The 27,928-nt window shown below is 41.9% G+C and overlaps 1 protein-coding gene across 1 annotated transcript in view; it reads right to left on the bottom strand.

Annotated features, from left to right (window-relative positions):
• Nucleotides 1–9,888: 9,888 nt before the first annotated feature.
• RDH10 (retinol dehydrogenase 10) overlaps nucleotides 9,889–27,928 on the bottom strand; it is a 27,900-nt gene continuing 9,860 nt past the window's right edge. The window contains exons 3-6 of the mRNA XM_003800037.2: nucleotides 14,783–14,881; nucleotides 13,456–13,601; nucleotides 11,340–11,471; nucleotides 9,889–11,237 (exon numbers count right to left, since the gene is read on the bottom strand). Coding sequence (XP_003800085.1) covers nucleotides 11,114–11,237; nucleotides 11,340–11,471; nucleotides 13,456–13,601; nucleotides 14,783–14,881 — 501 coding nt within the window. The 3' untranslated portion in view covers nucleotides 9,889–11,113. The remainder of the gene's footprint in view (nucleotides 11,238–11,339; nucleotides 11,472–13,455; nucleotides 13,602–14,782; nucleotides 14,882–27,928) is intronic.

The following is a 27,928-nucleotide window of genomic DNA, read 5'->3' as shown; positions in this document are numbered from 1 at the left end:
AAAAAAAAAAAAAAAAAAAAAAAAAAAAAAATTAAAAAAAAGGAGAAAAAAAATAAGAGTAGTATATTTCCTGAACAGGTTTCATTTGAAGCAGAAAATACAGACCTTTGCTTCTTTTTCTTTTCTTTTTCTTTCTTTTTTGCAGTTTTTGGCCAGGTTGGGTTTGAACCCACCACCTCCGGTATATGGGGCTGGTGCCCTACTCCTTGGGCCACAGGTGCCGCCCCCTTTGCTTCTTTTTCATCTTCTTCATTGCAAATGAATTTAGAGGGGTTGATACTGTTAGAAACTCCAAAGCTTATAAAAACAAAAACAAAAAAATCCACTTCACCCTGTCAGCCTGGGAAGGCAAAGTAGACCAGCCTAGTGAATCCTACAATTTTGTATAGCTTTTTCTCTAGTCTAGTAGGACCTCACCCTTTCCTTGTCAGCTGACCCTTAACTCATGTTTGAAGTTACTTAATTTTTTTCTCATACATAAAATACTACTGCTTTGTTTTTAAGATAAATCATTTCACACTGACATTTCCTCATGGAGAATAGGCCAGAATTGCCCAAATTGCACAAAATTCTTATGCTGTGGCTCATGAGCTAAAGCCTAGAGGTGTGAATGAAACATGTTCCCAAAAGCTCAGAGAGGAAAATCTGGCAGATCCTTCCTCTCCAGAATGCACTCATGTTCTCTATTGCATCTGTAGCAGGTAAGGAGAAATGTTTCCTGGGCTTTCAGCTGGCTGTGAGAAGGTCTTCAGGGACAGACCCCAGGCAGTGGTGGAGCAGGAAGTCGGAGCAGCTGGAGGAGCTGTGGTTAGGGGATCTCCCCTGGGCCCACAGCTTTTGCTCTGTCTAGTTCCTTCCGTGACAGCCGTATTCATTTCTTCACTCCCGGCCAGCCTCTGTGTTTCCCGGCTCAGGCTTCAGGAATGCTGAGGGCAGTGGCCTGGGCCCCAGAGTTATCCCGAGAAAAGCATCTCAGGACCACTTTCAGGGGTGTTTCAAAGACCCCTCGGCGTCCCACAGTAAAGCCCAGAAAAGCTGACGATGCCCAGCCATTGCCAAAGTCAGAGGAAAAGGGAGAAAATAAAAGGCAGCCTCTGGACGCTAGGGAAATTCTATTTGTTATTATTTTTTCCTTTTCCCTGAAAGGATAAGCTTTCCACTGTCGCTTCAAGCCAGAAAATTGTGTTTATAAGGGTCGGATAGAAGTTCTCTTTGCGTCTGCCTCAATGTTTCTCCTTTTCAGAATCTGGCTAACTTGTTTTATGCTCTAAACTTTCCAAGACCGGCCAGGTATTCTGAAGCCTTGGGGGGTCTCTGTCTCCCTGGCCGATTTGGGTAGGAGAAGTGGGGTTGCCTTCTGTGCTTTCCTGGCCTTCTAACCTTTTGGACACAGGTGATGATGACCCGGGCAAAGGCTCAAAGGGCATGTAAATACTCAGTGCCTTTGTCCCCATAGCTCATTCAGGAGCCACAGAGCCGAGAAAAAAACAAATGCTTAGTGCCTAGAACTCTTGGGAAAGTCTCTTTTGCAGGTAAGCCAGAAGTTAACACATTCCTACTTCGCAGAGGAGAGGACCACCAAGTATGTGAAGGGCACACAGGGTCATGTAGGTGAGCATTTACTGAGCATCTACTGTATACTTAGACCAATGTGAGATGTGACATGAGGACTACTGAGATCAATGAAATAGGACATTTGACCTCAGATGTGCAAATCAACTAATTGCAACACAGTAGCTACTTGTGGTATGAGGAAAAACTTATTTGGTCTCTGTCCCTAAGTCCTGGCTCAGAGCTCCTAAATTTCTTGAAATTTCAAGCGTGATGGGAGCGTCTTTTGTTATTTATAATGATCCTGAGTTTATGCTAATGAGGTGGTGCAGTTTGGGGCCTTAGAGAGTTTCAAGGGAGGGGCTGGAATTTTCAACCTCCTCCCCCATCTCTGAGGAGCAAAGAGGGGGCGGAGATTGAATTCATTCACCAGTGGCCAATGATTTGATCACGTCTGCGTAATAAAGCTTCAGTAGAAACTCTTGAACAAGGCAGTCTGGAGAGCGTCCAAGGTGATGAACAGGTGGAGGTGCTGGGAGGGTGGTGCCCCACCTCCTGCCCCAGGGCATGGAGGCTCTGCCCTTTCCCACAGGCCTTGCTCTTCACCTGGCCATTCATGTGTATCCTTTAATAATAAACTGTAATTGTAAGCACCCTATAGTGTTTTCCCATGTTCTGGGTCATTCTAGTGAATTATCAAACCTGAGTGGGGGTCATGAGAACTCCTGATTTTGTAGTCAGCCAGATGGTTATGTGGTAGCCTGTGGACCCCATTTGCCCCATCTGAAGTAGGGGCAGTCTTGTGGGGTTGAGACCTAACTTGTGGGGTCTGTGCTAACTCCAGGGACTATCAAAAATGGATTGATTTACAGGGTACCCAGCTGGTGTCAGAAAACTGGGAACTGTTAGAAACGCAAAATGGTGCTAGAAAGAGGGACTCTGATGTGGGCAGTGTTGTTACACCCTCATCATTACTGTTAGGCTAAACCAGAAGAAACTGTCCTTTTTAGGGCTGGGCAGAGTGGCTCACACCAGTAATCCCAGCACTTTGGGAGGCCAAGGTGGGATGATTGCTTGAGTTCAGGAGTTCAAGAGCAGCCTGGGCAATATAGCAAGAATTTCTCTACCAAAAAATACATACATACATAATAAGAAAAAAGAAAGAAAGAAAGAAAGAAATTAGCCAGGCATGGTGGCATGCAACTATAGTCCCAGCTACTCAGGAGGCTGAGTCAGGGAGGATCATTATCTGAGCCCAGGAGTGAGTTTGAGGTTACAGTGAGCTATGACTGTGCCACTGCATTCAAGGCTTGGGGATAGAGTTAGACACTGTCCTAAAAAAAAAAAAAATTCTAAAATATTTTTTAAAATATTGGCAGGGTGTGATGGCTCATGCCTGTAATCCTAGCACTCTGGGAGGCCAACGCAGGTGGATTGCTTAACCTCGTGGGTTCGAGACAAGCCTGAGCAAAAGCAAAACCTGGTCTCTACTAAAAATAGAAAAACTGAGGCAAGGGGATCACGTGAGCCCAAGAGTTGGAGGTTGCTGTGAGCTATGACTCCATGACACTCTACCCAGGGCAACAGTTTGAGACTCTGATTCAAAAAGAAAAAAAACAAAATTGCCTTTTTGTATAGGTCAAAACAGTTGAGTAACAGTGATTTCATATGATTCAAGCTAATGCCATCTACTAAATACCCCCAAGGAATAGTAGGCAAAGTGGGTACTGGGTGCTTTATATGTATTCTGTCGTATTCCTCATGATGTTTCTGATAAAGGTACTGTTCTTATTCAGTCAACTTGTGAGGAGATCAAGACTTCCGTAGGTTAAGAGGAAGGCCCCGGATGTATGGTGAGGGAGGGCAGAGGTGGGTTAGCACTCAGGCTGGGTGCACTGCTCCCCCGGGGCTGCTATAGCAAAGTGTCACAAACTGTGGTTGAAAGTAACAGGACTCTGGCTCAGTGCCCATAGCACAGTGGTTACAGTGCCAGCCACATATACCTAAGTTGGTGGGTTCGAGCTCGGCTCCGGCCTGCTAAACAATAATGACAAGTGCAACAGAAAATAGCAGAGTGTTGTGGTGGGCGCCTATAGTCCCAGCTGCTTGGGAGGCTGAGGCAAGAGAATCGCTTAAGCCCAAGAGTTTGAGGTTGCTGTGAGCTGTGACGCCACAGCACTCTACTGAGGGTGACAAAGTAAGACTGTGTCTCAAAAAAAAAGAAAAAGAAAGTAACAGGACTCTATGCTGTCACATTTCTAGAGGCTAGACGTCTGTAGTGGTGCAGGTGGGACCCTACCTGCACACAGGCTGCCTGGGCTGCTCAGTCTCTAGACTGACAGAAGATACCCCAGAAGGATGAGGTCTAGGACAAGTCTTCTCAAGGAGACCACAAGGATATACCTGCAGGGTCCTCTCCATGGTGGCAGGGCTAGCTCTTCTTTGAAGGCTCTGAAGGAGCATCTGTTCTGGGCTGCTCCCCTGGATACATTTCCTCGGCATTCCTGGCCTTGTAGCTACATCGTCCAATCTTTCCTCTGTCCTCACGTGGCCCCTTCTCCTGGCAGGTTTCCGTGTCTCTTCTTATGAGAACGCCAGTGACTGGAGTTAGGGCCCACACTAATCCTATATGATCTCATCTTGGTTACAGTTGGAAAGACCCTATTTCTGAATAAGAACATGTTACTGGCCCTCAGGTAACTTTAAGATACCTTTCTGGGGGACATGATCCAATCCACAACACTATGGACTCTGCAGCCGCAGAATACTGTGCTGTGGACACTTGTAGTGTGCCTGTGTCCAGTCAGGACCCTACCTACACACAGGCTGCCTGGGCTGCTCAGTCTCTAGACTGAGAGAAGATACCCCAGAAGGATGAGGTCTAGGACAACAGGTCTTCTCAAGGAGACCACAAGGATATACCTGCAGGGTCCTCTCCATGGTGACTCAGCTCTTGGGAATTTATAAACTTAACTTCCTGGAACTTGGAAATTTCCACTTCTGTGAAATCCTGTAATCCTGTGGGGGCTGGAATAGCATCTCCCACTTGATTCAAACTGGCCAATGAGAAGGGTACCTATGGGTTGGAATTTTTTGACTATCGATAAAAAGGGAAAGACCAAGCCAGTTGGAGTGCGGCTGTAGTTGTCAATGTTGTTTGGCAGGCCCAGGCTGGATTCGAGCCCACCAGCTCCAGTGTATGTGGCTGGTGCCTTAGCCTCTTGAGCTACAGGCACTGAGCTGACCAGTGATTTTCAACCAGTATGCCATGAACATTTTTAAAAATTTTCAAAGCACAGAAAATATATTTTTTTCTCTTTTTTTTTTTTTTGATAAACATTATTTAAGTGTGCCATGGAATCTTAAGTTCAAGTGTGCTGAGAGATGAAAAAAAGTGTGAAAAACGTTGTCCTAGAGGGCAGCGCCTGTGGCTCAAGGAGTAGGGCACTGGCCCCGTAGGCTGGAGGCGGTGGGTTTAAACTGGGCCCCGGCCATAAACTGCAAAAAAACCCAAAAAACAAAAAACATTGTTCTAGACGCACTTGGCTGACTAGGGAGACAGCCACTTGTAGACGGAGGGCTGGGATGGAGGAGCTAGGCTTGGGTTCTTTGCTGGGACCACCCAGCAGGTGTGGGCAAGGTGAGGGGGCATTTTCATGGCTGTTAAGCATGTCTCTCTCTGCAGTATGGTTTCAGTCACCTTGCCAGGAAAACTTTGAACTTGGGCTGAAGATAATTTGTTTTTCTTGCTAATCCATTCTCTTGTTCTTTGCTAGTGGTAAGAAAGTTTTCAGGGCCAGGCATGGCGTGTAATCCTAGCACTCTGGGAGGAAGAGGCAGGTGGATTGGTTGAGCTCAGGAGTTTAAGGTTACTGTGAGCTAGGATGCTATGGCACTCTAACCAGGACACAGAGTGAGACTCTGTCTCAAAAAAAAAAAAAGAAAAAAAAAAAGAGAGAAGAAAAGAAAAATTTTCAACAGTCACAGCTCAACAACCTGTTAGGAGCTCCTGGAAGACATCGGGCAAGTTCTCCACGGCAGTGGAGGGCGTTAAATGAGAAGCCAGTGGCTCAGTGAGTAGGGCGCTGGCCCCATATACCGAGGGTGGCAGGTTCAAGCTTGGCCCCAGCCAAACTGCAACAAAAAATAGCCGGGCACTGTGGTGGATGCCTGTAGTCCCAGCTACATGGGAGCCTGGGCCCAAGAGCTGGAGGTTGCTGTGAGCTGTGATGCCACAGCACTCTACCAAGGGCAACAAAGTAAGACTCTGTCTCTAAAAAAAAAAGAAGTAATTACTCAGGAAGCACAATTCTCTGCACTAGGTGGGTACACATTCTCAGTGCTTTCTCCAAAGAGAGATGCCTTATGAAACATGTGCTTTGAAACAGAATGTAGGAACATAAGCCTCAGAAAGAGTCATAATAAATAGTGGCTAGACTGCGGTCACGCACTGCTCCGCCTTGGTCCTGAGCAATAGAGCCTGGGGTGCTGGATGTCCATCTTGACCAGGACCTGCCCGGAGCGGTTCTTGGCCTACAGTGAATTTAGTGCTTCTGGGACCAGATGAGAGTCCTACTATTCGAGCAGACTGATAGAAACTGGGCCCTGTCTCATCTTTTTGGCACGTAAAAATGGTTCATTTGAACTAACATGTATCCATTTGGTGATACTTGAAGTGCGTTGTTTTCCCCCAGGGTTCTTATGAAACATCGCCTGTGCATTTAAGCAAGTCATGCTTCTGAGGCCAAACAAACAAAATTGCCAAAGAACAACAGTTTCCAGGTTTCACTTAGGAAGAAATTTTCCTTTGGTCATTTTAACAATGGATTCAGTTACTAGAAACCCGAGTGCGCGGTCCGAGACTCCATGTGCTATCTGTTAGCACTGCCCTTCACCTTTCGGGCTTCTGCCCCAAGGCTGGCCACACAGACTCTTTTTCTTGGGCCAGACGGAGGGTTCTCAAGTGTGACTCAGCCTAGGGATTAGGTCCAGGCAGAGGAGATAATTGTTTCTAGTCTGGTTTCTGCTTGGGAGGAGGAAGTTCCCTTCCTAACTTCACTCCATCACTTTTTATGACTCCTGCCGCTGCTCCCTCAGGCTCCCCATGCTGGGCCCCTGGATTTCTTCTTATTTTGTGCTTTTTCCTCCCTCCCAGTGTGGTTCCCTTTCCAGCTTCTGTGCAGACGACTCCAGAATCTTAGCACCAACTTCTTTCCTAAGGACCAGAGCTGGATGTTCACCTGTCTGCCAGTTACTGGTACCTGGTGTCTCCAACGCAGCATTTCTAAACTGTGATTTCTAAATCAGATTCACTGTGAATATGGTTCTTTCCACTGAAAACTGATTGGCTCACCAGGCACAGTAGCTCAGACCTGTAATCTTAGCACTCTGGGAGGCCACAGCAGTGGGTCGATTGAGCTCAGGAGTTTGAGACTAGCTTGATCAAGATTGAGACCCCATCTCTACTAAAAATCTAAAGGCTATCTAGAGACTAGCCATTGTGACAGGTGTCTGTAGTCCCAGCTACTGGGGAGGTTAAGGCAAGAGGATCACTTGAGCCCTAGAGTTTGAGGTTGTTGAGCTATGATGTTAAGGCACTCTACCCAAGGCGACAGAGTGAGACTGTCACAAAGAGAAAAAAAAAACAAAAAGCACCAAACCGCTTGGCTCATCTGGCTGATCTCCAGGGAAGAGCTGTCTTTGGTTAGCTGCCCATTCCCCCATCTCACTGCTCCCACTCTCAAGCAGGCTCTTTTTTATCACCTCCCCGTGGACAAGGGCACTAGCTCCCATTGTAATTGGTCTCGCTGCTTCCTGTGTCTTGACTTCCTTTATAGCCCTTCATTGATCCTATTAACTCACAACTCTGCTCATGTTTGCTTTCCTGCTAAAAAAACTTTCAAGCACTTCCCTCTTCTGTATTGAATGAAGAACCCATTCCTCAGCCTGGAATGAAGGCCATTCTCAAGATGGCATTCTCTTCCCATGTTCTATGTTTCAGCCAGATGAGAATAATCTTGTTTGACTTCTGGCCCTTTCTTGGCAATCTTTCCCTGGAATGCCCAAACTCCCATTCCTAACTTCACCAACCTTCCAGGCTTACCTCAGCTGCCACCTCTCCCTCACCCTTTCAGGAGACCTCAGCACTCCCTGCGACTTCCTCTCTGGCATGTGCACACAAAGGTACATGTATTTGTACTTGTGAGTTACCTACAAGTTACCGGCTCTAGTCCCTTTGGCTTAGCAGATGCCTCCTGAGCCGACTGTGTGTGAATGCTGATCGCATGCACCCTGGCCCTGTGTCCAGCCACCGCTGAGCCATTAGCCTTGCTTTCCCCATTCCTTGTTTTAATCAGACACAGGCAATATATTTGGCATGGAAAGAACCCTGACCCCCACTTATTTTATATTTTATTGGAGGCAAAAGCAAATTTCCAAGATTCAGGTCAACATCAATTTAGAATTATTTCTGCCAGTTGAAAAAGAAACTTTGAAAAAGACATTTAACTTGATTTTTTTTTAACTTGGGAAAAACTTGAAAGCTATAACCTTTCAAGGAAATAGGATACTTAGAAAACACACACACACAGACACACACACACACACACACACACGCCTGGCTTTATGCAGTTCAATCCTGTCAAGCTCACCTAATCTTTTGTGACAGAGCAGCAGACCTGGTAGATCAAGGGGAAAACAATAGTTGGAATTTATCTTTGCTGCCTTCAAAACTTTGGATTCTTGGGTCCCACTCAGTATGATTATCATTAAGCTGGTTGAATGGTTGGAGAGAGGGACAGGCCAGTACTGGCTGGGGAGCAGAAGTGGGGCCCTAGGGGGACAGCCTGAGCCCAGGAGCACTGAACATTTGCATGTATGGGCCAGATGGCAGAACAGAGAACATGTTCAAGTCAGCATTAACGTTAGGTGGGGAGGGGGTACAGGGAGATAAACAACCAGTCTTTCGGAAAGTAACCTTGGCGATTATGTAAGTGATTAACACAAGCATACAGACTTGACGAGATTTCATGTTTAGAAAAAAACATAACCACACACATATCATCAGCACTGTAGCATTAACTAAGAAATGGTCCTGGGATGAAGAAATATGACATGTTGGAATCCCGTAATTCTAAACTTGAATTAACTGGTATCCCTTTCCAAATTCCACAGGTGAAGATGGGAAAGAGCAGGGGTCCCCAACATTTTTGGTACCAGGAAACAGCTTTACGGAAGACAATTTTTCCAGAGTATTGGGCGGGTGGCTCAGGCGGCAAGCCAGTGATGTAGCAATGGGGAGTGGCTTTGGCTGTAAATGCAGATGAAGACGCTTCACTCCATAGCCCTCTGCTCACCTGCCAGGCAACCTGGATCCTAAGTTTCATGGAAGACAATCTTTCCATGGACAGGGAGGGGGTGGTACGGGGTGTTGGAGCTCTGCTGTCCAGCTCCTAACAGGCTTCGGACCAGGGACTGGAGACTACAGGGAAGGAGAATGTAGACAACATTTAAGGGAGGGCCACACAAATAATTAAACTGGGCTGGGACATGGCAATGAAAGACTTCTACAAAAACGTTTAATGATTAGGTTTATTGAATTTGGGGGATGGACAATCTTATAAGGGCAATAACAAACAAAAACAGAAATAGGTTTAAGTACAACACATAAGAATAAAATTAAATGTATAGAAGACTTAGGTTTAAGGTTGATGAGTGGGTTGCTAAATTAGAGCAGATTTCTCTAGGATGGTTTAGTGTGCTCCAGGTTAGCTGGGAAGCAAACCTGGCTAACTTCTAAAAATAGCTGTCCCCAACCCACACTGTTACGAGATCACTTCAAAGTACTTATTTAGATCCATAATTGAAAATTAAGAGGCAGCCCGGTGCCTCCATTGTCGTAGTGGCCTTGAGGGTTGATTATCTTTCATAAGGGGAAATTCAAACATACAATGAAGCTCCTCCTTAATTAGACTTGGGTTGTGTTGGGAACACTAGCAGCCAGCCAGGATCTTTCCTGTAAGTGGATACAGAGCAGATTTCATCTGCAGCACAGTCAAATGCACATACACGGACTAGGATTCTGTTTTCCCACTTTTAGTGTAAACAAACCAACATTTTTGGTACCAGGAACCAGCTTTATGGAAGACAATCTCTGAGGAGATGGTGATTAACATCATTGGCTATTTGAGTGAATGGCATCCTGGACTGTCAATGTCTGTTCCCAAACACTATTTCATTCAAATGATTTTCTTTAAGGTGGGGTATGACATAGAAAAAGAACACAAGATTTCCCTTACAACACTGCTGATAACTAATAATCACACAGTCAGTTGCGTGTAATTTTCAAAATTTAATCAGTCCTTTATAAAACTTCCCAATTAGTAAAAGTTGGCTTATTTTCATAGCCTTAAACATTGGTCACTATTTAAACAAGACAGTCTAAAAAAAAAAAAAGCAATCACATAATAGTTTATAGTAATTTACAAGTGGATGGTATACATTTAGATACAGAGGTAGAAGTTCACTTTTACAATGTTTCACTAATACACATATACCAAATTCAAGGCACAAAATAGTTTGCTTTACAAAAAAATACTGTAAAAATGTCATTTGCTGTTCTACAATGTGAATAAACCTTTCAAAAGAATCTTTACACCCTTCCATACATACTCCATAGAATAAGATTTTCCCCCTCAGTAATCATAGTTGGCACAAAAATGGGGACTTTTTAATGCAGAAGTTCCCATTTTTAGAGACTGTTTCTTTGCAGAGCTGCTATGTATCTAGATAAGAGTCCATCCAAGGAAATGAAACATAGCAACCTCCTGAGGAAAGGGCACTTTCTGTATGCAGCAAAATTCATAGGTAGAAAATGTATGGTCTTTTTGGATGACTAGGTCTCCATACACTTAATGAAGTATTTCAGAGATAAAAAAATTCAGCTAGAACTTTAGTCATTCTGACTTTAATAAAGAGACCTGATCACCTTTACTTTAATACTCAGACATCATTTACTTGGAATTGACAGAGGTTTCAAAATTCCTTTTTAAAAGAGCTGAACATATAACACCATGGAAAAAAACCACATAGGCTTCACAAAACTAAAACTTAGAAAACATTAGAAAACATAGCACTATAGTCCTTGAAGATGCAAGGATGTCAACTGGCTAGTGTAATGACAGGAATGAATAAACTCTACGGGAATCCTGGAAAAAAATCACATACATGAAATACATCGTAGTTATCATTTCTAGACTCTCTGCTCATTAAAAAAATAACGGTAGCCTGAAGACGTCATGTAGCATTTATCTAAAGATCTGACTGGTCTTAGGCTTCTGTCTAAAAGGACTCTGGTTGGCAACAAACCAAGCTCACTTGTACTGATCAATTTTCCAAGTACTCTAAGTCAGTTAATTTACACTTTATTTTTTTAAAAAGTTGATTGGAAAAAGAAAGTCAACAAGGGGTTAGAATCCATAGAATGTCAGTAATGCTGATGTGCATTGGACTGAAACATCTTGATCGTCTTCTGATAGAAATGATATTCCATAGAAAAAGATTCTTAGATTCCATTTTTTGCTTCATTATTGTTTGTGGCCTGTTTTCTTTGAGCAATAAAGGGGTACATACACTTGTCTGCTCCTAGGAATCGATACATGCACACGACTGCTTCAAAAGGAAGGATGCTGGAAGAGAGAGTCACAGCTGTTAGCAAACTCGGGGACTGGTGTCGAGACATCGGGTGGGCACAGAAAGACTCACCCCACAAGGGAACCCCTCCACGTTACCTCTTCATGAAGGTCACGATGTACATGAGGCGGGGGGTGCAGATCATGGGCTGGTCGGTGAGGATGGCCTTCATGGCCTGCTTCACACAGTAGTCAGGCTTCAGGGGCGGCAGGAAAGGCTCGATTTCTTTCCTTAAAGTTACACATTCAAAATTGAAATGAAGAATTCACACAATAGGGAACTTTGGAAACACATATCAAAACATTAACAGTGATGTTATCTGTGTGATGGGGCTTTGGGTACATTCTGTTTTCTTCATGGTGCTTTTCTGTATTTTCCAAATTTTCCTACTATGAATGCATTTTATTGGCACAGTCTGGAAGATAGGTTAGGAAGAAGCAAAGGAAAGGCAAAATCTGTCTGCTTTTCTATAACATGAGAAGGTTTTTAAGATGCCTTAAAATGTATCTTAAATTATTTTTCTAATTTTTTCTTCTAATTTTGCCTTCAAAGGAAAGGCAAAATCTGTCTGCTTTTCTATAACATGAGAAGGTTTTTAAGATGCCTTAAAATGTATCTTAAATTATTTTTCTAATTTTTTCTCTCAATAGAAAAAGGAGAGGGTCTTTGGTATAGGTAACCTAAAAACATACCAAGCTTTTAGTATTAGATGCAGTTAAAATGAGCATGTGTAAACACTGGCATAACCTTTCTGAGTGAAAGGAAAGTCAGCTATACATTTTCTAGGATGGCTGAATAGGAAAAGCTAAAGTATATTCTCTACAGGCCTCTGGAATGAGGGCATTACAGATATCTATTCTCAGCTTAATTCATTAAGTTACACGTTTTTGTTTTTTTGAGATAGAGTCTCACTTTGTTGCCATCAGTAGAGTGCGGTGGCATCACAGCTCACAGCAACTTCAAACTCTTAGGCTCAAGTGATTCTCCTGCCTCAATCTCCTGAGTAGCTAGGCCTATAGGTACCTGCCACAACACCCAGCTAGTTTTAGAGATGGAGTCTTGCTCTTGCTCAGGCTGGTCTCAAATTTCTGAGCTCAGGCAATCCACCTGCCTTGGCCTCCCAGAGTGCTACGATTACAGGCGTGAGCCACCACGCATGGCTTACTAAGTTCAATGTTGAAATAATAATATTACTTTCATTGTCCTACCACAGTTTGGACAGTTGTACCTCCCACTAGGCTAAATAGAAAACAGCCCCCCAGCAAATGGTTCCTCAATATTTAAGAGGAAAAAAGCAAACCAACACACATACACACAATGAGAGACAGCTGGAGTCCATCTCCCAGTTCAGCCTGGGAGTCAGCCCGAGATGGAAATGACTCAGTCCCTCTCCACCTACCTCCCTGCTGCATGTTCAGTTCAGCATGGGTGAAGAGTGGCCGACTAACAGGGAACTGGTTTGGTTTTCTTCCCTTGCCTTTCAAATTCACCCAAGCAAACATCTCAGAGTAAGCATGTCTTCACAAGCACCCTCCTAATGATTCATGGTTTTGTTTACTTTGCCGAGCTCGGGCTTGAGGGGCGGCAGGAAAGGCTCGATACGAGCACACGGCTGCTTCAAACTTGACAGATACAGCTTGACATTTATATTCCCATTTGCCTTCTTTCCATGTGTGTGGGCATTTTATGTTTTAGTAAATCTAAATGGTTCTTCTCATCCCATCAGAGCGAATCTAGCTACATACACTTGTTGCAAAAGGGAAGTTTCCAAATCTGGAGAGTAATAGTCAATCGTCTTTTGAGGAAAGGGGCACATCACTCTTCTGCAACAGCGACACTGCTTCACATTCAACCAAAGTCAGTCACATGAAGGAACTTTCTTCTGAGCCTTATTTACCAACACCAATAGTGAAGAAAGAAAATAACTCCTAAAGATGCAGCTTCTAAGAAAATAATGGGTAATTACATTTTCTCCTTTATTTCCTATCTGATCCTTCTGGACTGATTTCTGCAAATTGGTACTAGCGTGACACTGGTCCCTCACTTGCCAATCTTGTATACCATTGGCAGAAACCTTACAAACCCCTGACCAGTGAAAACCATGGATTGTCCAATGACAGTTAAAATGCAAGGCTGACTATGTGTGAGGATCCAACTCCACATGTTCTCCCAATATCACTCTTTTTATCGGTAGTAAGATAGGTTCTCACTGACCTGATTCGGCAGCCTCTGAACATGCCAGTGTCTACAAGGTAAGGGCAAACCAAGGTTGTTTTAATTCCATCCTTTTCAGCAGCCTTTAGCTCATGGCTTAGGGATTCATGAAAACCCACAACTCCAAATTTACTGGCACAGTAATCCTGGGGGGGGGGGGGGGAAGAACAGAAACATTAAGTATTTCTCTAATCCCTGACCAGATTGAAGCTTCCCTGGTCATATCACTTTGGTTAGATGTTTGATACAAAAGGTTATAGGTGACTAAGCAAAGAAAAGGAAACCATTTTAAAGTACAGGTATCTGATGTGGTTCAGTGCAGAAATAATATTTTCAAAGCAACGGCAGAAACAGATGAGCACTTTTTGCCACATCAACTAAATATCAGATGACTTTGGGGAAGTTACCACAAAGGATTCCATGAAAGCTAACAAGCTAAAGTTAAAAATGGAGAGAGCTTCACTTTGAAGTGTCTGGAAAATTTACAAACAGCCTCTTGTTCAGTAAAGGAGACAGAAAAACCAGTTTGTTTAAATCAATGCATGAAGAACAAAGTCTAGTCTAATTTAAGTTTGTAAATTGTTACGATCTTTCTTTTTAAGAAGAAGTCAAAATGAAATTGGTAACTATACCTTGTAAATTTAAACTAGAACTTACCCTTCAGGGCATACAATATAGAGAGAAAGTTCTTGTTCCTAACTCAACTTTAACTTTAGGAAGGGAAATATAAACCCCTTGAATACCGAAGCTGCCCTAGTCCATGTCCTTTTGCGTATTTGCATGGAGTGATGTTTTCGATTTGACAGGACAAACAGCACAGAATGATACATATACACAAGCTTTCTAATTTGAACGTGGTGAAGGGCAGGGTTTGAAGAAATCCAGTTCCGTAAACTTACAATGCAGGACACCTGGCATTGGCCATAACCACAACATATGATGAGCTAATCCAAGATAGCTCAGTTTTGGCAAATCGACCAAATAGAAAGTGAACCTTTGGCCTCATTTATCTGTCCCTACAGCACAGTTCTCCATGGTTCCATTCTTCACCCTGTGCCTCCCATCATCATCAAGCACGGCTGCTAATGAATATGGGCACGCTGAGGACGGGCCACCTGCTTCTCTTGCTGCTGCTTTGTTAGTGACGTGATTTGTAGCAGAAGAGGGAGAATTCCACTTCAACATTGGCCCTGGGCTTCTGTGGAACATCTCACAGATATACAGGCTGTCACATAAACAGGCAGTAGGTACTCTCCTTAAGGTTTGGGTGTATTCATCACAAGGTAACACGACTGAATCAAGGACATTTTTCTTATATCTGACAAACCTCAACTCCAGCAGTACTGAACAATCCCAAGGAGCTTGCAACTGTCACAATATGACCATGATTAATCTCCAGCATCGTTGGGAGAAAAGCCTTAGTGGTCTGAAAGAAAAGTAAGATTCGAGCTTTAGAACCGATACCATGAGCTTCATCTAAAACCCAATGCAAGATCACAGAACAAATTTTTACCCATACAATGTTATTACATTATCCAATGCATTTAAAAATACTTTACACTTATCAACAAGAGAAGATCCTTTAAGTGTCTACTTAGCTTGGCATGGTATCACTGGCAGGCAGGCCTACTGTGATAGCCATGACCAAAAAGACCGACACAAGAGCTTCTGGGGACGATGTCTAGAGATGAAAAGAAAGCCATTGGGAGAAGGCTTTTATTCAACTGACAACCCCAAACTAAACCAAACTAGTTATGTGCTGACCCAAACTAGTTCTATGCCAGAGTTTTTCTTTTTTTTTTTTTTCCAGACAAGGTCTCAAGCTTGATGATCACCCTGAGTAGAGTGCTGGCGTCATAGCTCACAGCAACTTCCAACTCTTGGGTTCAAACGATCATCTTGCCTCAGTTTTTCTATTTTTAGTAGAGACAAGGTCTCACTTTTGCTCAGGCTGGTCTTGAACTTGTGAGCTCAAGCAAAACACCCACTTTGGCCTCCCAGAGTTCTAGGATTATAGGCATGAGCCATTATGCTCAGCTGATGCCAGAGTTTTTCAACGCTCATGACACTCCAGCACAGCTATCTGTTGATCAGTGAGGGGTCTCCAGCCTGCCTATGAAAAGGGGCCTTGTATTGGTGTTACCTTATAACTTTGTCTATATAGTAACAGCCTCATGAAAGAATATCCCAGCAGAATGCTCCAGTATCCAAATGTTTCTTAACAAAGTGTACTATCAAGAGGCAAAGTATTTTAGGATGTAAAAAACAGGGTAAAAGCATAGAATCCTTTTAATGAAGATGTGTCATAATGCTAGATGTGCACTGACAAGCACCTACAGTTTCCTGAATGATCACACTCCACTGTGGGACTCCCTGCAGTGGCTCTCCCAGGGAGGCAGCAGACCAGCCACTCAGTGCCACACAGTGAGTGACATATGGTCCAGGGTGGAAGACCCAAAGGCTGTCCTGATGTCTCACTAAACTCTTTCTCCTCTAGCTCTCTGGCCTACAAAATGTAAGCCTGCATAAAAAAAAAAGATCTCAAAATGCTTAAGATGATCTATTAAGTACTCTCCTAGGCTCCCAACAGTTTTATAACCTGCTTCTTTAAAAAGCAGCGAAGAGCAATCTGTCTACTGGTGAGTTATATCCTGCAGCCAGCACAGCTTCCTGTGATTTATGAAATTAAAAAAAAAAACACAACACAACACTCAATAGCAGACTTGAGGAAGAGGTCCATTCCCTTCTCACAGGATTTCCTGGCTGAGGTATTACTGAATTTCTCCGTGAATATCTAAGTGGTTATAACTTTTACATGTGCAAAGTTGAAACCAGTCATTACATTAACTCTGCAGGTTTCCCTGCTCAGATTCATGATGCGATCTTTGTGAAATATCACAAAGTCTCCCACAGCCTGTCTCCTGGGTCATCATGCAGGAACGCGCATCCTGTATGTGTGAGTCCCCTTATGAGTAACCTGTGTCATGCATTTTTATCCATGAACACTTCCTAACAACTACTCCAAGCCCTTCCTATATAAGCCAAAGTGTAACATTAACCATGTATTTATATAGTCTTTTATGCTTTTCAAAGTGTTTTATATTAATTTGTCATTGAAGTCTCCCAATAATTCTTTATTGAAGGCAATTAGGGTGTCAGCCCTTTCTGTAATATTATTCTGTGCCAGCCTGACTTGGTCTATATTTCACTAAGACATATAGTTGATACTATTCACCTTAACAAATGATAGTGTTCTGATTTTGATTGTCTCACATCTGTTTCTGTGGGTGTCCCAGACTAAGCTGGAAGGCCCAGATCAGTCTTCCAAATGTTCAGGGAGAATCACGACACAGTGACAGGCAATGCAGAGGTAAGCAAGTGAACACACTTCTCATGACTGACTGCCTAGTACACCGTTGAGGGTAGAGAGACAGGTTTTGGTCTGATTGTATTTCTTTGTAGTAATCAACAGCAATAGTTAGGGTAATTATGACAGTCATTATATTTTGGTCTGCCCAATGTCCCCAAAAGTCCAGAACTGGTACTTCAGGTCATTATGGGCTCAACAGTAGGCAATATAATTTCTTTATGACCATTCTATCTCAGAATTGAATTAAGACAACATCACAAAGGAGCTTATATATTAACAAGAGATCATTTCTAGGTATTATAAATTTGTCTAGTCTTCGAAGACAGGGATAAATTTAGAAGAGCCCTATTTATTTGTTTTAAAATTTCTTAATACAGCTAAATGTAAGGACTCAGTCATATTAAGTTCTAAGAAGTTATATGCAACATAATATAGCAGTAGGAATCTGCTACTTGGTTGCGTGACAGATTGGGCTTACTGGCCACGTCTGCTTACGTGACCAGGGTCCACTCTAACTCTAGCAGGTGCCTGGCTCTGACCGAAACTCAGACCCCAGACAGGGCTGGTGCTAATGACTTCTCAGGATTCACGTGCTGTGGTCATGCCTGCAGGTGTTAAATGACTAATCCAGATCCTCAGCACCACATAAAGGTAGGTGAAGAAGATTAACAAGTTCCTGCTATTTAAGGGTAATTTGTTGTGAAGTTCTGAAACTGATTGATGTCCCCTCTCCTAGTCTTGGTATTAATTTAGCCATTCAGCAAATAATCCTTGAACATCTCTTACGCGCAGGTACTGTGTTATGATTTGGCAATGATGAGTAAAACAGGAGCTACTCTCATTCCTCTATGTAGAATTTATACGCACCAGGGTTTAATTGGGTTAAACCAGTGCATCAAATGCACAACAGTTCTAGTTTGTCCTTCCGATACACAGGGTATTGTGGCTTTAAAGTCTAAAAGATGACATTTGGGCCTGTTTCTCCCAGATCCCAACTCCAAATTTGTTTGGAGGAGAATAAGCAACTGATTTTATATTTATTTATTTACTTATTTTTTTTTGAGACAGAGCCTCAAGCTGTCGCCCTGGGTAGAGTGAAGTGACATCACAGCTCACAGCAACCTCCATCTCTTGGGATTAAGTGATTCTCTTGCCTCAGCCTCCCAAGTAGCTGGGACTACAAGTGCCTGCCACAGCGCCTGGCTATTTTTTGGTTGTAGTTGTCATTGTTGTTTGGCAGGCCCGGGCTGGATTTGAACCTGCCAGCTCTGCTGTATGTGGCTGGCGCCTTAGCTGCTTACGCTACAGGCACCAAACCTGATTTTATGTTTAAAGGAAAAAAAAAATTAAAAAAGGAAAAAAGAAAAACCAAAGAATCCAAATATGGCTACATGACTAAAGTCTTTTCTAATTGTGTGTTATAAACATTATTCTGAAAAATGTGTTTCAATTTTAATTAGCGAGTAAAATATATTTGTTGGCTTAAATATGAATTTTTCTTTTGAGGGGAAGTTTTTGCTTTTTAAAGCAGTAGAGGGTCAATGTTCAACTTAAAACTGCAAAAGTGTGATTTCTTTGCCTAATTAGAAACAAATTTGGCCTTCGGTATAAATGAAGACTCTTTGCATTTTCTACATGTCAAGGCAAAGACCTATATTCTTTATTTAGAAAGGCTCACCAGACATAGTACTGTAATTACAACAGCAACTCCTAACACCACACATGCTGCTGAGGAAGCTAGAGGTGAAGTAAACTACCCAAGGCCACAGAATCAGCCTCAGAACCCAGAGTGTTTGTTTTCCAAAGCTTGTATCATACTCTCACTCAGCCCCTACTCTGTGCATGAGAACACCCACATCAGGACCACTCAGCTTCTTAAGCCTGTGTTCAGGCTCCTGAGCACCAAGGCTGTTAATCATTTCCTCTGCTGCCTGAACAGAAGTGAGTAATTACTGCTTGTGCATTATTTCCACAACCAAACTCCTGCCTTTTGTCTGGGGCACATTATTAAATAAACTTTGGTCAATACTAATTCTATTCCTTACTTTGCAAGAAAAATGCCAGTAAGGGTAACTAGAAAGCATTGCATTTCAGGAATTTTCCCAAGTAACCCGACGAGTTTTCCTTTCTAATTACTCTTGCCCTTAACAGTCTGGTAAATGACATCTGAGATAGCACAGCATATTCCATCCTTGACACAGCCTGACAGCACAAAGAGATCTGGCACTTTGCAAATGAATTATTAATGTGCACAAATATTGCAGCATGTATGAGGTGGGGACCAGCAAAAGGTGAAGTGCCAGTTGCCATGACACCAGTCAGTTCAAGCTAAGGTTCATAATCTTTAACTTTGTCTCAAAGAGTCATTAGAAGAACATAAAGGGCAAATCCGAAACACACCTAGAACGGCTTAGATGTAAATTCGCAGGTAGATCTGAAGGGGGTAGCTCAGATAATTCACTGACCAACAGGGCTCCTGTATTAGATCAATGAAAAGGATGGATTTTCTAGATTAGGAGTTACCAACTACTAAAGAGATCTCTAAAGGCAGTATATTTATTTGATCAGTCTCTAGAGTTAGCTGATGCCCATGGTGGTTGGCAAGGTTTGCTAGATGCTAAACCAAAGTCAGAGAACAGCACTCTATTGCTAGGTCCTCTTATTCCAGTGTCTAAAACACAGAGAGTGTCTAGTTCTCCATCAGGAAAATATGGTTGACTTAGTCTAGGGCAGTGGTTCTCAACCTTCCTAATGCCACGGCCCTTTAATATAGTTCCTGTGGGTCGTGACCCACAGGTTGAGAATTGCCGGTTTAGGGGGTCTCAGCGACTAATATTTGAACCAGGAAGGTTTATAAAATTTAAAGTTGGAAGGAGCTTTGGGATTTTCTTGTCTGTAAAAGAGAAAACCCTTAATAGCTGACTATTAAGCATGGATCTAGAACTTTGATTGCCATGATTAATTTATCATAAGGTTCTAATACCACAATTTTCTACCAGCTGACAGGATGACTATGTGATTAAAGAGAAAAGAAAGGACAGACATTTGATGGAGGCTGACATTCCTATGAAACATGCTTAACAAATCTGATATCTCCATCTCCTTGGGATTCCTCTTCAAAGCACTAGGCACTCTGAAAGATAACTGTAAAGGTCACATTTATAATATAAGCAAGAACTTCTTAAAACAGATGTGTAGGTGACTGCACATAGACGTGAAATGTCATAGCTCAAGAGATCTTTGAAAGTTAGGTTTACGCCAAATTAACTTCCAACAGTTCTGATCCTCCAGATCATTCGTGGTGCTCTTAATGACAGACTGTGCAGTGCAGAGCCTGCAGCTGCAGTGTCAGGACAAATTAGCCTAAAGTTAAACAAAAGGGAATGTGAAGAAATGTGGTATCCGGCCAAGTCTGACTTTTGAAATTTCTAGATTGATGACATTTTAAAGGTGCAGGTAAAAGAGAGAATGTGTTTTCCATATTTGCAAGCAACTCCAGGTTCACTAAAGGAAAAGCAGAGTTAATTTCTCAAAGTAGAAGGTCTCATACTGTATCTTTGTGCATTTACATGACTGTTCTGTGATCAAGTCATGAAAAGCCATCCTTTAAAAGAATTGTTTTGAAATGTTTATCTCTTATTTTGAACATCCAAGACACAGGGCAGATATTCATTTTCAAAGAGGACCATAAATTATACTATGCTGGGGAAAAGATTACACCACCAGCACCTGTACAGTATGGCTTTCTAACATTTAAAGCTTTCACGCTCTCCAAATAAGAACATTACATACAATTTGAAAAAAAAAAAAAGAACACAATCAAGCCTCCACTGAACAAAGAACATCGGCCTAGAAATGTGGAAATGTTTCAGTTAAACATTTGCCTCTAGGGCTCTGCCCCTTCTGCCTGTGTTGCTGCCAGAGAGACTTATCTTTATCAGAATCACAAAGGACCATTCTCCTGCTTATTTACAAGGCTAAAATGACATCTGGTGGCACTCTTCTCTGAGAACTCTGTCACTGCTCCTGGAAAACTATGATTCAACAGTATGAACTTTTCAAGGTGCTGAAAATACAGTGAACTATGTTGAAAAGGTTAATACGATAAATCATTAATGTGTTCTAAGATTAAAATGGTGACTAGCTAACCTGGGTGAGGAACACTGGCTAAATACTCTCATTTTTGTAGATTTAAAAGTATGTACTTAATAAATACACTGATGAAACTTTAGAAATTTTAACTACGAAAAGTATTCTTTAAAAAAGCTATCTTTATTACAAATTTACCTTTAATTAGGAAGTAAAGCCTAAACCTTTATTTGCTAGCAATATACTGACTTTAATGGAGTTGCAGCTCACAGGAGAAATTCCAGCACTCATGTAGTTGCATAATAGCCTTTTAAAACTTTTCCTATTTGGATATGTTTGCAGAGACAGAAAGGTCTCCTGACCAATTGTGCAACAGAGCCCCCAAGATACTTAAACCTGGAATCACTCTTGTAGACTTAACAAAACATTCATCTTAATTTCGATCAGATTGAGACAAAACATCCTCTTAGAAGCAGATGAGAAACTAGAGAAATGTGATAGTCAAATTTGTGCCAATGTTAAATCTGCCCCATCCTCATAAAAACATTTATTACTGTGAGGCTACAGGGTTTCACATTCGAGCAGCATCAGCAGTTAATACTTAACACACATGCACGAGAACACTCCTACAGTTGCCCTGCAACCAAGAAGCTAATAAAAGAGCTAGGCTTTTCAAATGAACACCTAGATGATGACACCATTAGTTATTCAGCAAAAATAAATGCTTCATTAACTTGTCTTCCCACTGTTAAAGGATTGGGCTGAATCTATCACAAGGCAGCAGCAACTCAGATGTCAACAGTCCCTTACATTTTAGGGCTTGCTATGCAGAAATGCCAGAAACAAGGGGACTTAAAACTCAGTTTGTCTGGAAAGTACACTGGTCTTTGGAATCCAGAAACCCACACAGTCCGGACTGCCAGTTACTTACCTTCTTTCAGTTTGTTACTCGACCTCTCTGAACCTTGATTGAACTCATTCGTGAGACAAAAAGAGGAAAAGAGCCAAGGTTTTCTTTTTTAGAGCAAATATAATTTATATTCAATAATTCTTTCTTCAAATCCTACCACACATTCAAAATACAAGTTTGAACACTTGCCTCAGACTCTTGTGAATGACTCAATAAGGCAGTAACTCCATGAGTGGAGTTGTCAGAGTCTGGTGATCAGTGAAAATATCTACTTATTAAATACTTACATGTAGTCATGTCTGTGTCTTTTAACATAATATAACTTGAATTCATACTTCCTATCTATTAAAAAAATTACAAATTATCTGTGTAGAACGGTCATTGCTTTTCTGTTTCACTTGGGTCCATGGAAACTCAAGGTGCTAAATGAGGAATGCTACTTCTGAAGTGCTGTTTGCCCTGATCTTTCCTCTGACTGGGCCCTGAGTGATCAAAGGAATGTTCAATGGCTTCCCTCAGGCTCAGGCCCCTCCCCCTGTTTAATAACTCTTTATGGAATAAGGAAAATAACCCACGAAATTGCCGCCAAATAGCTTGTCAAACAACAGCCTGTCATGAATCCCTTTGCTTTGCCCCAAACTCAAATTGCACCTCAGAAATTCTAATAAAGACAGATCTTCCAAAGGGCAGAGGCTTCCGTTCCGCTCTAGTGACCAGTAACCACATGCATGCGTGTGTAGCCGCTGCTCAGGGCCGTCTGATGCGGCAGGACCCCTGTGCCCTGCTCAACTGCCCAGCTCTCACTGTCCCGTGATCATCAACCCTTGTAAGTCCTAAGAGTAAATAGCTCAAATCCCTCCCTGCTTTCCAGTTTGCTTACTGTGGAGTTTTAAAAAGAAAATTAAAATCTTTACCTAAATGAAAGGCAAACATGATCAAGAGGTCATGACAGAGAACTTATTCTATTCTTCAGGCATGCACTATAACCACTTAGAATTCACTCAACATACTTGAAGCGTCTATGAAGTACCATGCAGAGTTAGATGTTGCTAAAATACAAAAATAAATTGTCAGGAACCTCTTAAAGAACCTTAAGCATTGTGGAAGCCAACTTTTCTAATAATCATTGGCTCTCAAACTTCGCCACACATTAGAATCAGCTGCGGAGCTTTTCTTTCTGCTGTCCCGGACACATCCCAGACCAAGTACACCACCACCTCCGAGGGAGAAGCGGACAAGAGGCAACGCTCCCTGTGATTCCAACCACAGCCGAGTTTAAGAACCAGTGTTCCAGAACAGAGTCTTTCGATCTCAGCAGTACGGCAGTCCAGGCCGGGTGATTTCATGCTGGGGGGGGAATCAACCTGTGCTTTGCAAGCTTCATCAGTCTGACAAGAAAAATGTGTCCAGGTGTTGTGAATGTATCCTGGTGGCAAAACGGCCCTCCTGAGACCGCTGTGTAGAAGGAACATGTACATTAGAAAGCAAGTTTCATATGCTCTAGTGATGACTCTCCTAAGCTCTAGTTCTCACACTGTAATGATAATTTCCTAGGTCTAAAATCTGCTTGGGACTGGAAAAAAAAAAATCACAAATATGAGCTCAAAATTTCATCATTTTTAATGTCTATACCTCAAAGTACCACTTCACTACCAAATTAACAACTATCTTTGAAGGAAAAAATTATATATCTATTTTATTAGAGATGGGATCTCACTTTGTCACCCAGGCTGGAGTATAGTGGGATGATCATAGCTCACTGCAGCCTTAAAATCTTGGGCTCAAGTGATCTTCCCACTTTAGCCTTCTGAGTAATTAGGACTATATTTAAAAAATTAAAAATTTTTGTACATTTAAAAATTTTTGCAGAAATGGGGTCTGGCTATGTCACCCAGACTGATCTCAAACTCCTGGCCAGGAAAATAATCTTGATCTAACATCCATTCTGGTACCAAAAATTTATAGAACTTTGGTGTATTCTAGTTACCACATGAAAGAACAATAATAACATATAACAGAACATAGCACTAGTGATTTATCAATCACAACTCTGGCTAAACCACCTCAAATGTTATTACTTCTGAGAACTAAGAAAATAAAACCTTTGCTGGGTGCAGTGACTCTGCCTGTAATTCTAGCACCCTGGGAGGCTGAGGCAGAGGGAACCCTTGAGCTCAGGAGTGTTTCACTAGCCTGAGCAAGAATGAGACCTCGTCTCTACAAAAAGTAGAAAAAAAAATTAGCCAGTGCATTGTGGTGGGTGCCTGTAGTTCCAGCTACTTGGGAGGCTAAAGCAGGAGGATTGTTTGAACCCAAGAGTTTGAGGTTGCTGTGAGCTAAGCTGTGGCCATGCCACTTTAGCCTGGACAACAGAGTGAGATTCTGTTTCAAAATAAATAAATAAATAAATAAATAAAATTAAAAAAAAAAAAAAAAAAATAAATAAAAAATAAAAAAAAAAAAAAGAAAACTTCCCTTGAAGTCCAGCAGGCACACGTGGGACACCATTCCTTCTGTTATCCAACAACGCTGAATGCTGACATTGTGCCAGGCACCAGGCTGGAAGCTGGAAGCTGGAAGGGATGCACGGATCAGGCAAGGTCTCTGCCCTCCTGCAAATTAATTCCAGTCCTTTGGTCCTGGGCAGGAAGAAGAGTTTTTCACTGCCTGGACCCAACTTTCTGTCTTCATTCTCTTATGGTTGTGGAAACTCCATCCTGGGCACAGCAACCAAGAGGAATGGTGAGCTAAAGAACACCTGAAATGGTCTTTTTAGACATTGGACCTGAACACGAAAAAAATAAACTCAGACCAGGACGGACCCCAGAATGCAGGGTCTGACATTTTCCTAGTCTACAAGATTCCTAAATGGCTGGTTAGCTCAGGCAAAAAAAAAAAAGCGGGGGCAGGGGCATGGAATGTTGGGAAAATGGGAAGAAAAGTAAGTACTGAGGAGCAGTTCCTCCTCAGACTTGGATGTCTGTCAGAATCTCCGTGGATCTAAGCTGAATGCGGATTCTGACTCAGGAGTTCTGGCAGCCGTCTGGGAGAAGACCTTTCTGACATGTCCCCAGGACGTGCTCATGCTCCAAGACCACAGGCCGAGCATGGTTCTAGAGTGAGCCTGGGAATCTGTCTACTCCAAACCTCAAGTGGCTTCAGACCAATTTCTCCTAGAAATTCGGTAAAATGGGCAGACCAATTTTCTCCCCGTTCTTAGTACCCCCAACTCCAAACACTGATCAGGTAAAGGCTGGTTCAAATCAACATCCGGAGCCCCCAGTGCTCTGTACAGATGACAATGGGAGTTCTAGATTGACTGTATGTCTATCTGCCTTGGATCCATTTTTAGCACTAGCAAGCCCTCCAATCCCATTAGAACAAGCTCTCAAAAAGAGAACTAAAAGACTTCAAAATCCTTTCCCCATCATCCAGGGGCTTTGAAGGCTTGGCTTTCAAGACAAGGAATGTAGACCCTATTAGCCTGAGAACTTACGTCTTTCACTGTCCAACTTTACCTTGGACTAGTGAACCATAGAGGCTTTATGCTTTGGTAAGCCTGTGAGAAAACTCTTTACAAGTCATATGCTTGGGCCAGAAGTTTAGAAACGTTATCAGCCAGCCAAAACAGCACAATTTTGAAAATCCACAATTAACATTTCAAAGGCAAAGCTTATGGAGCTATCTGGAATTCTGATCCCATAAGATTGTTATGTAACAGAATAAAGGTCTCAGAGTTTACAAGAGATAAGCTAACAAAACAAAACAGACTAAAACCATACTGTTACTGAAATTTTGGCACCAAGAATTTATAGATCTTTGGTCAGTCCTTGTAGAAGAGCCTTTTTCATTCCCTGCTTTTGTCTAGATCTTCAATGCTGATTTGCAACTAGCAAGAGAAGCAAGGAGGCTTGGTGACCAAAGATCTATTAATACTACGCTATTTCTAAGAAAATAACCACCTCAAATAGGAACCATGGAAAACTACTGTAGAAAAGGCAAAGATACACATGAGTTGGGCTTTGGTAATAAAATTCTAGTGTGGTATTGGTTCTTCAGTCTAAAATTTTACATGATTGTCTAATTAACAGAGCAGACTTTCTGGGGATATTAAACTAGGGTTAATCAGTTATTGCTAAACTATGCTAAGAAAAAAATCAACATTGAAGGTTAATTCTTACATTACACAGCACAGGGCAAAAACCTAAGTAACTCACAAGAAAATCTACTGTACCAAAAGCTTTGAACACACAGCCCAGACAAGGATTTGTGCAGGCTCTAGCCTAAAGCTGCACATGGAGGGTCTTGGTTCTAGCTTCTTCCCTAGTGGTGACCTTAGGAAAGTCCCACAACCTCTCTTGGTTTCCTCATCCATAAAAATGGAGTTATGGCCCAACTTAATTCAGAGTCACTGGGAGCTCAAATCAGAGTACAGTGTTTTTGAAAAGGTTTTGTAAATTTAAGTGCTATATAAAAGTTCAGTAAACGTACACAGGCTCATTAAGCATACATTTATAGGCTATTTTAGTTATAAGTGCTATCTATTTTTGGTTAGGTTGTTGCCTCAACTTCCTGCGATTGCTGGTTCTTACTATGCATGTCTCCTAATCCTCCTTGCCCTCCAAGCCGTGCCAGACCATACTTCCTGTTAAAACTCAGTATCTGGCTACCAAAAAAGTCTCAAAAATTGCTAAGCAGTCGCTTCAGCTGTCTAGTCCACTTCATCCTCAGTCCTAGATGATGCTGGAAAACAACAACAGAACACTTTCCAGCACCTCTCTTTTCAGACTAGTTTTACTTAAGAGCAGAAAATGACTACTATAAATATAAAATGTAAAACATTTGGAGAGCCCAGCAAATGTAGAAATACAAGCTGGTCCAGAATTATTTTAAAATAACGTATTAGACATTACATTTCTCTTTCCCAAGAGATTGGAGAACTTGACAAAAAAAAAAAAAAAAAAACCTTAGGAAATCAGTAGGGGGCAATGTGTTAATTACAATTTGCAGGTGGGAAAATGTGGGCTTTGAATTTTAAGTTTCACTTGTCCTCAAAATACCCATGTGTTTACGTAAGTTACACTACAAATATTTTCCTAGTTTCGCTGATTTGGGAAGTGTTATTTCGAGCCCCATTGTTTAGAATAACACTAAGAAGCTGAGCCATGTTAATATTCAAAAATTCCAGTTCTCAGCGATTTGAAGGGAAGGCAAGAAATTCACATTTCATGTAAGCAGCAAATGAGACAAACACTTGTTTCCCCAAACCAAAAACACAATGTTAACACTGCTGCTACTTTTCTCACGTTTTTGTGTGATCTTTGAAAGTCTTACAGACCAAGTAATGTTTTGTTTCCAAATGTGAATTCATTGTAAGTGGCTTGTCATTGTAAGGGGCTAATTTGACAGCACTCAAGGTTGCAGCAGTTAATTGCCCTTACTTGTTAAATATTCTAGCAGCATTTGCTGCAGTGTTGAAAGTTTTATGATCATTATGAGAGGATATTCATTTCTTTCCCCTGTGGTTCACTTAATTTTAATTTCAGAGCATTTAGGAAAATGGTCCCTGACAGGTGTAAACTTGAGTTGTAAGAGAATTAACAAATAAAGTAAAAAAGTAGAAAAAATTCACCAATGGGCCACGCTAGAAAAGCTCATCAAGTAAATAACGTCAGTATTCCTTCTGAGGAAAAGGTGTTCCTTGCATCGCTCCAGCATGCAATTTACAGCATCCAGTTTACTTGGATAAACTCAGGGATCCGAGTGACAGAAACTGGCCAGCCAGGTATGTCAAGGTAAATATGAGTAAATCCTGAGGCCATGCCCTCCCAACCTATCTTCTGAATATTGGTATCTTCATAAGTGTTAAGTTACAATACAGTGAAATTTCTAAGACTATGCTATTAAAGTACGGTTTTTCTATCTAGAAAGAATTAAGTCTTCTGAGTTATCTTCTAATTATGTTTACATGGAGTCTCAGCCTGAAAGGGGCTTCTAGGTCATTTGACATAATCTAGAAGAAAGAGTTAGTTCTCTGAATAGTTAACTATCCTAACTTTGGAGATAAGAAGGTTAACACATTTTAATCTAATCCCTGGAGTTAC

Source organism: Otolemur garnettii, unplaced genomic scaffold, assembly GCF_000181295.1.
Source record: "Otolemur garnettii isolate 467f Iridium unplaced genomic scaffold, OtoGar3 scaffold00163, whole genome shotgun sequence".
In the NCBI taxonomy this organism is placed as follows: Eukaryota; Metazoa; Chordata; class Mammalia; order Primates; family Galagidae; genus Otolemur; species Otolemur garnettii.
Note: the sequence above shows the minus strand (reverse complement) of the source record. Positions and strands in the feature narration are given on the sequence as shown.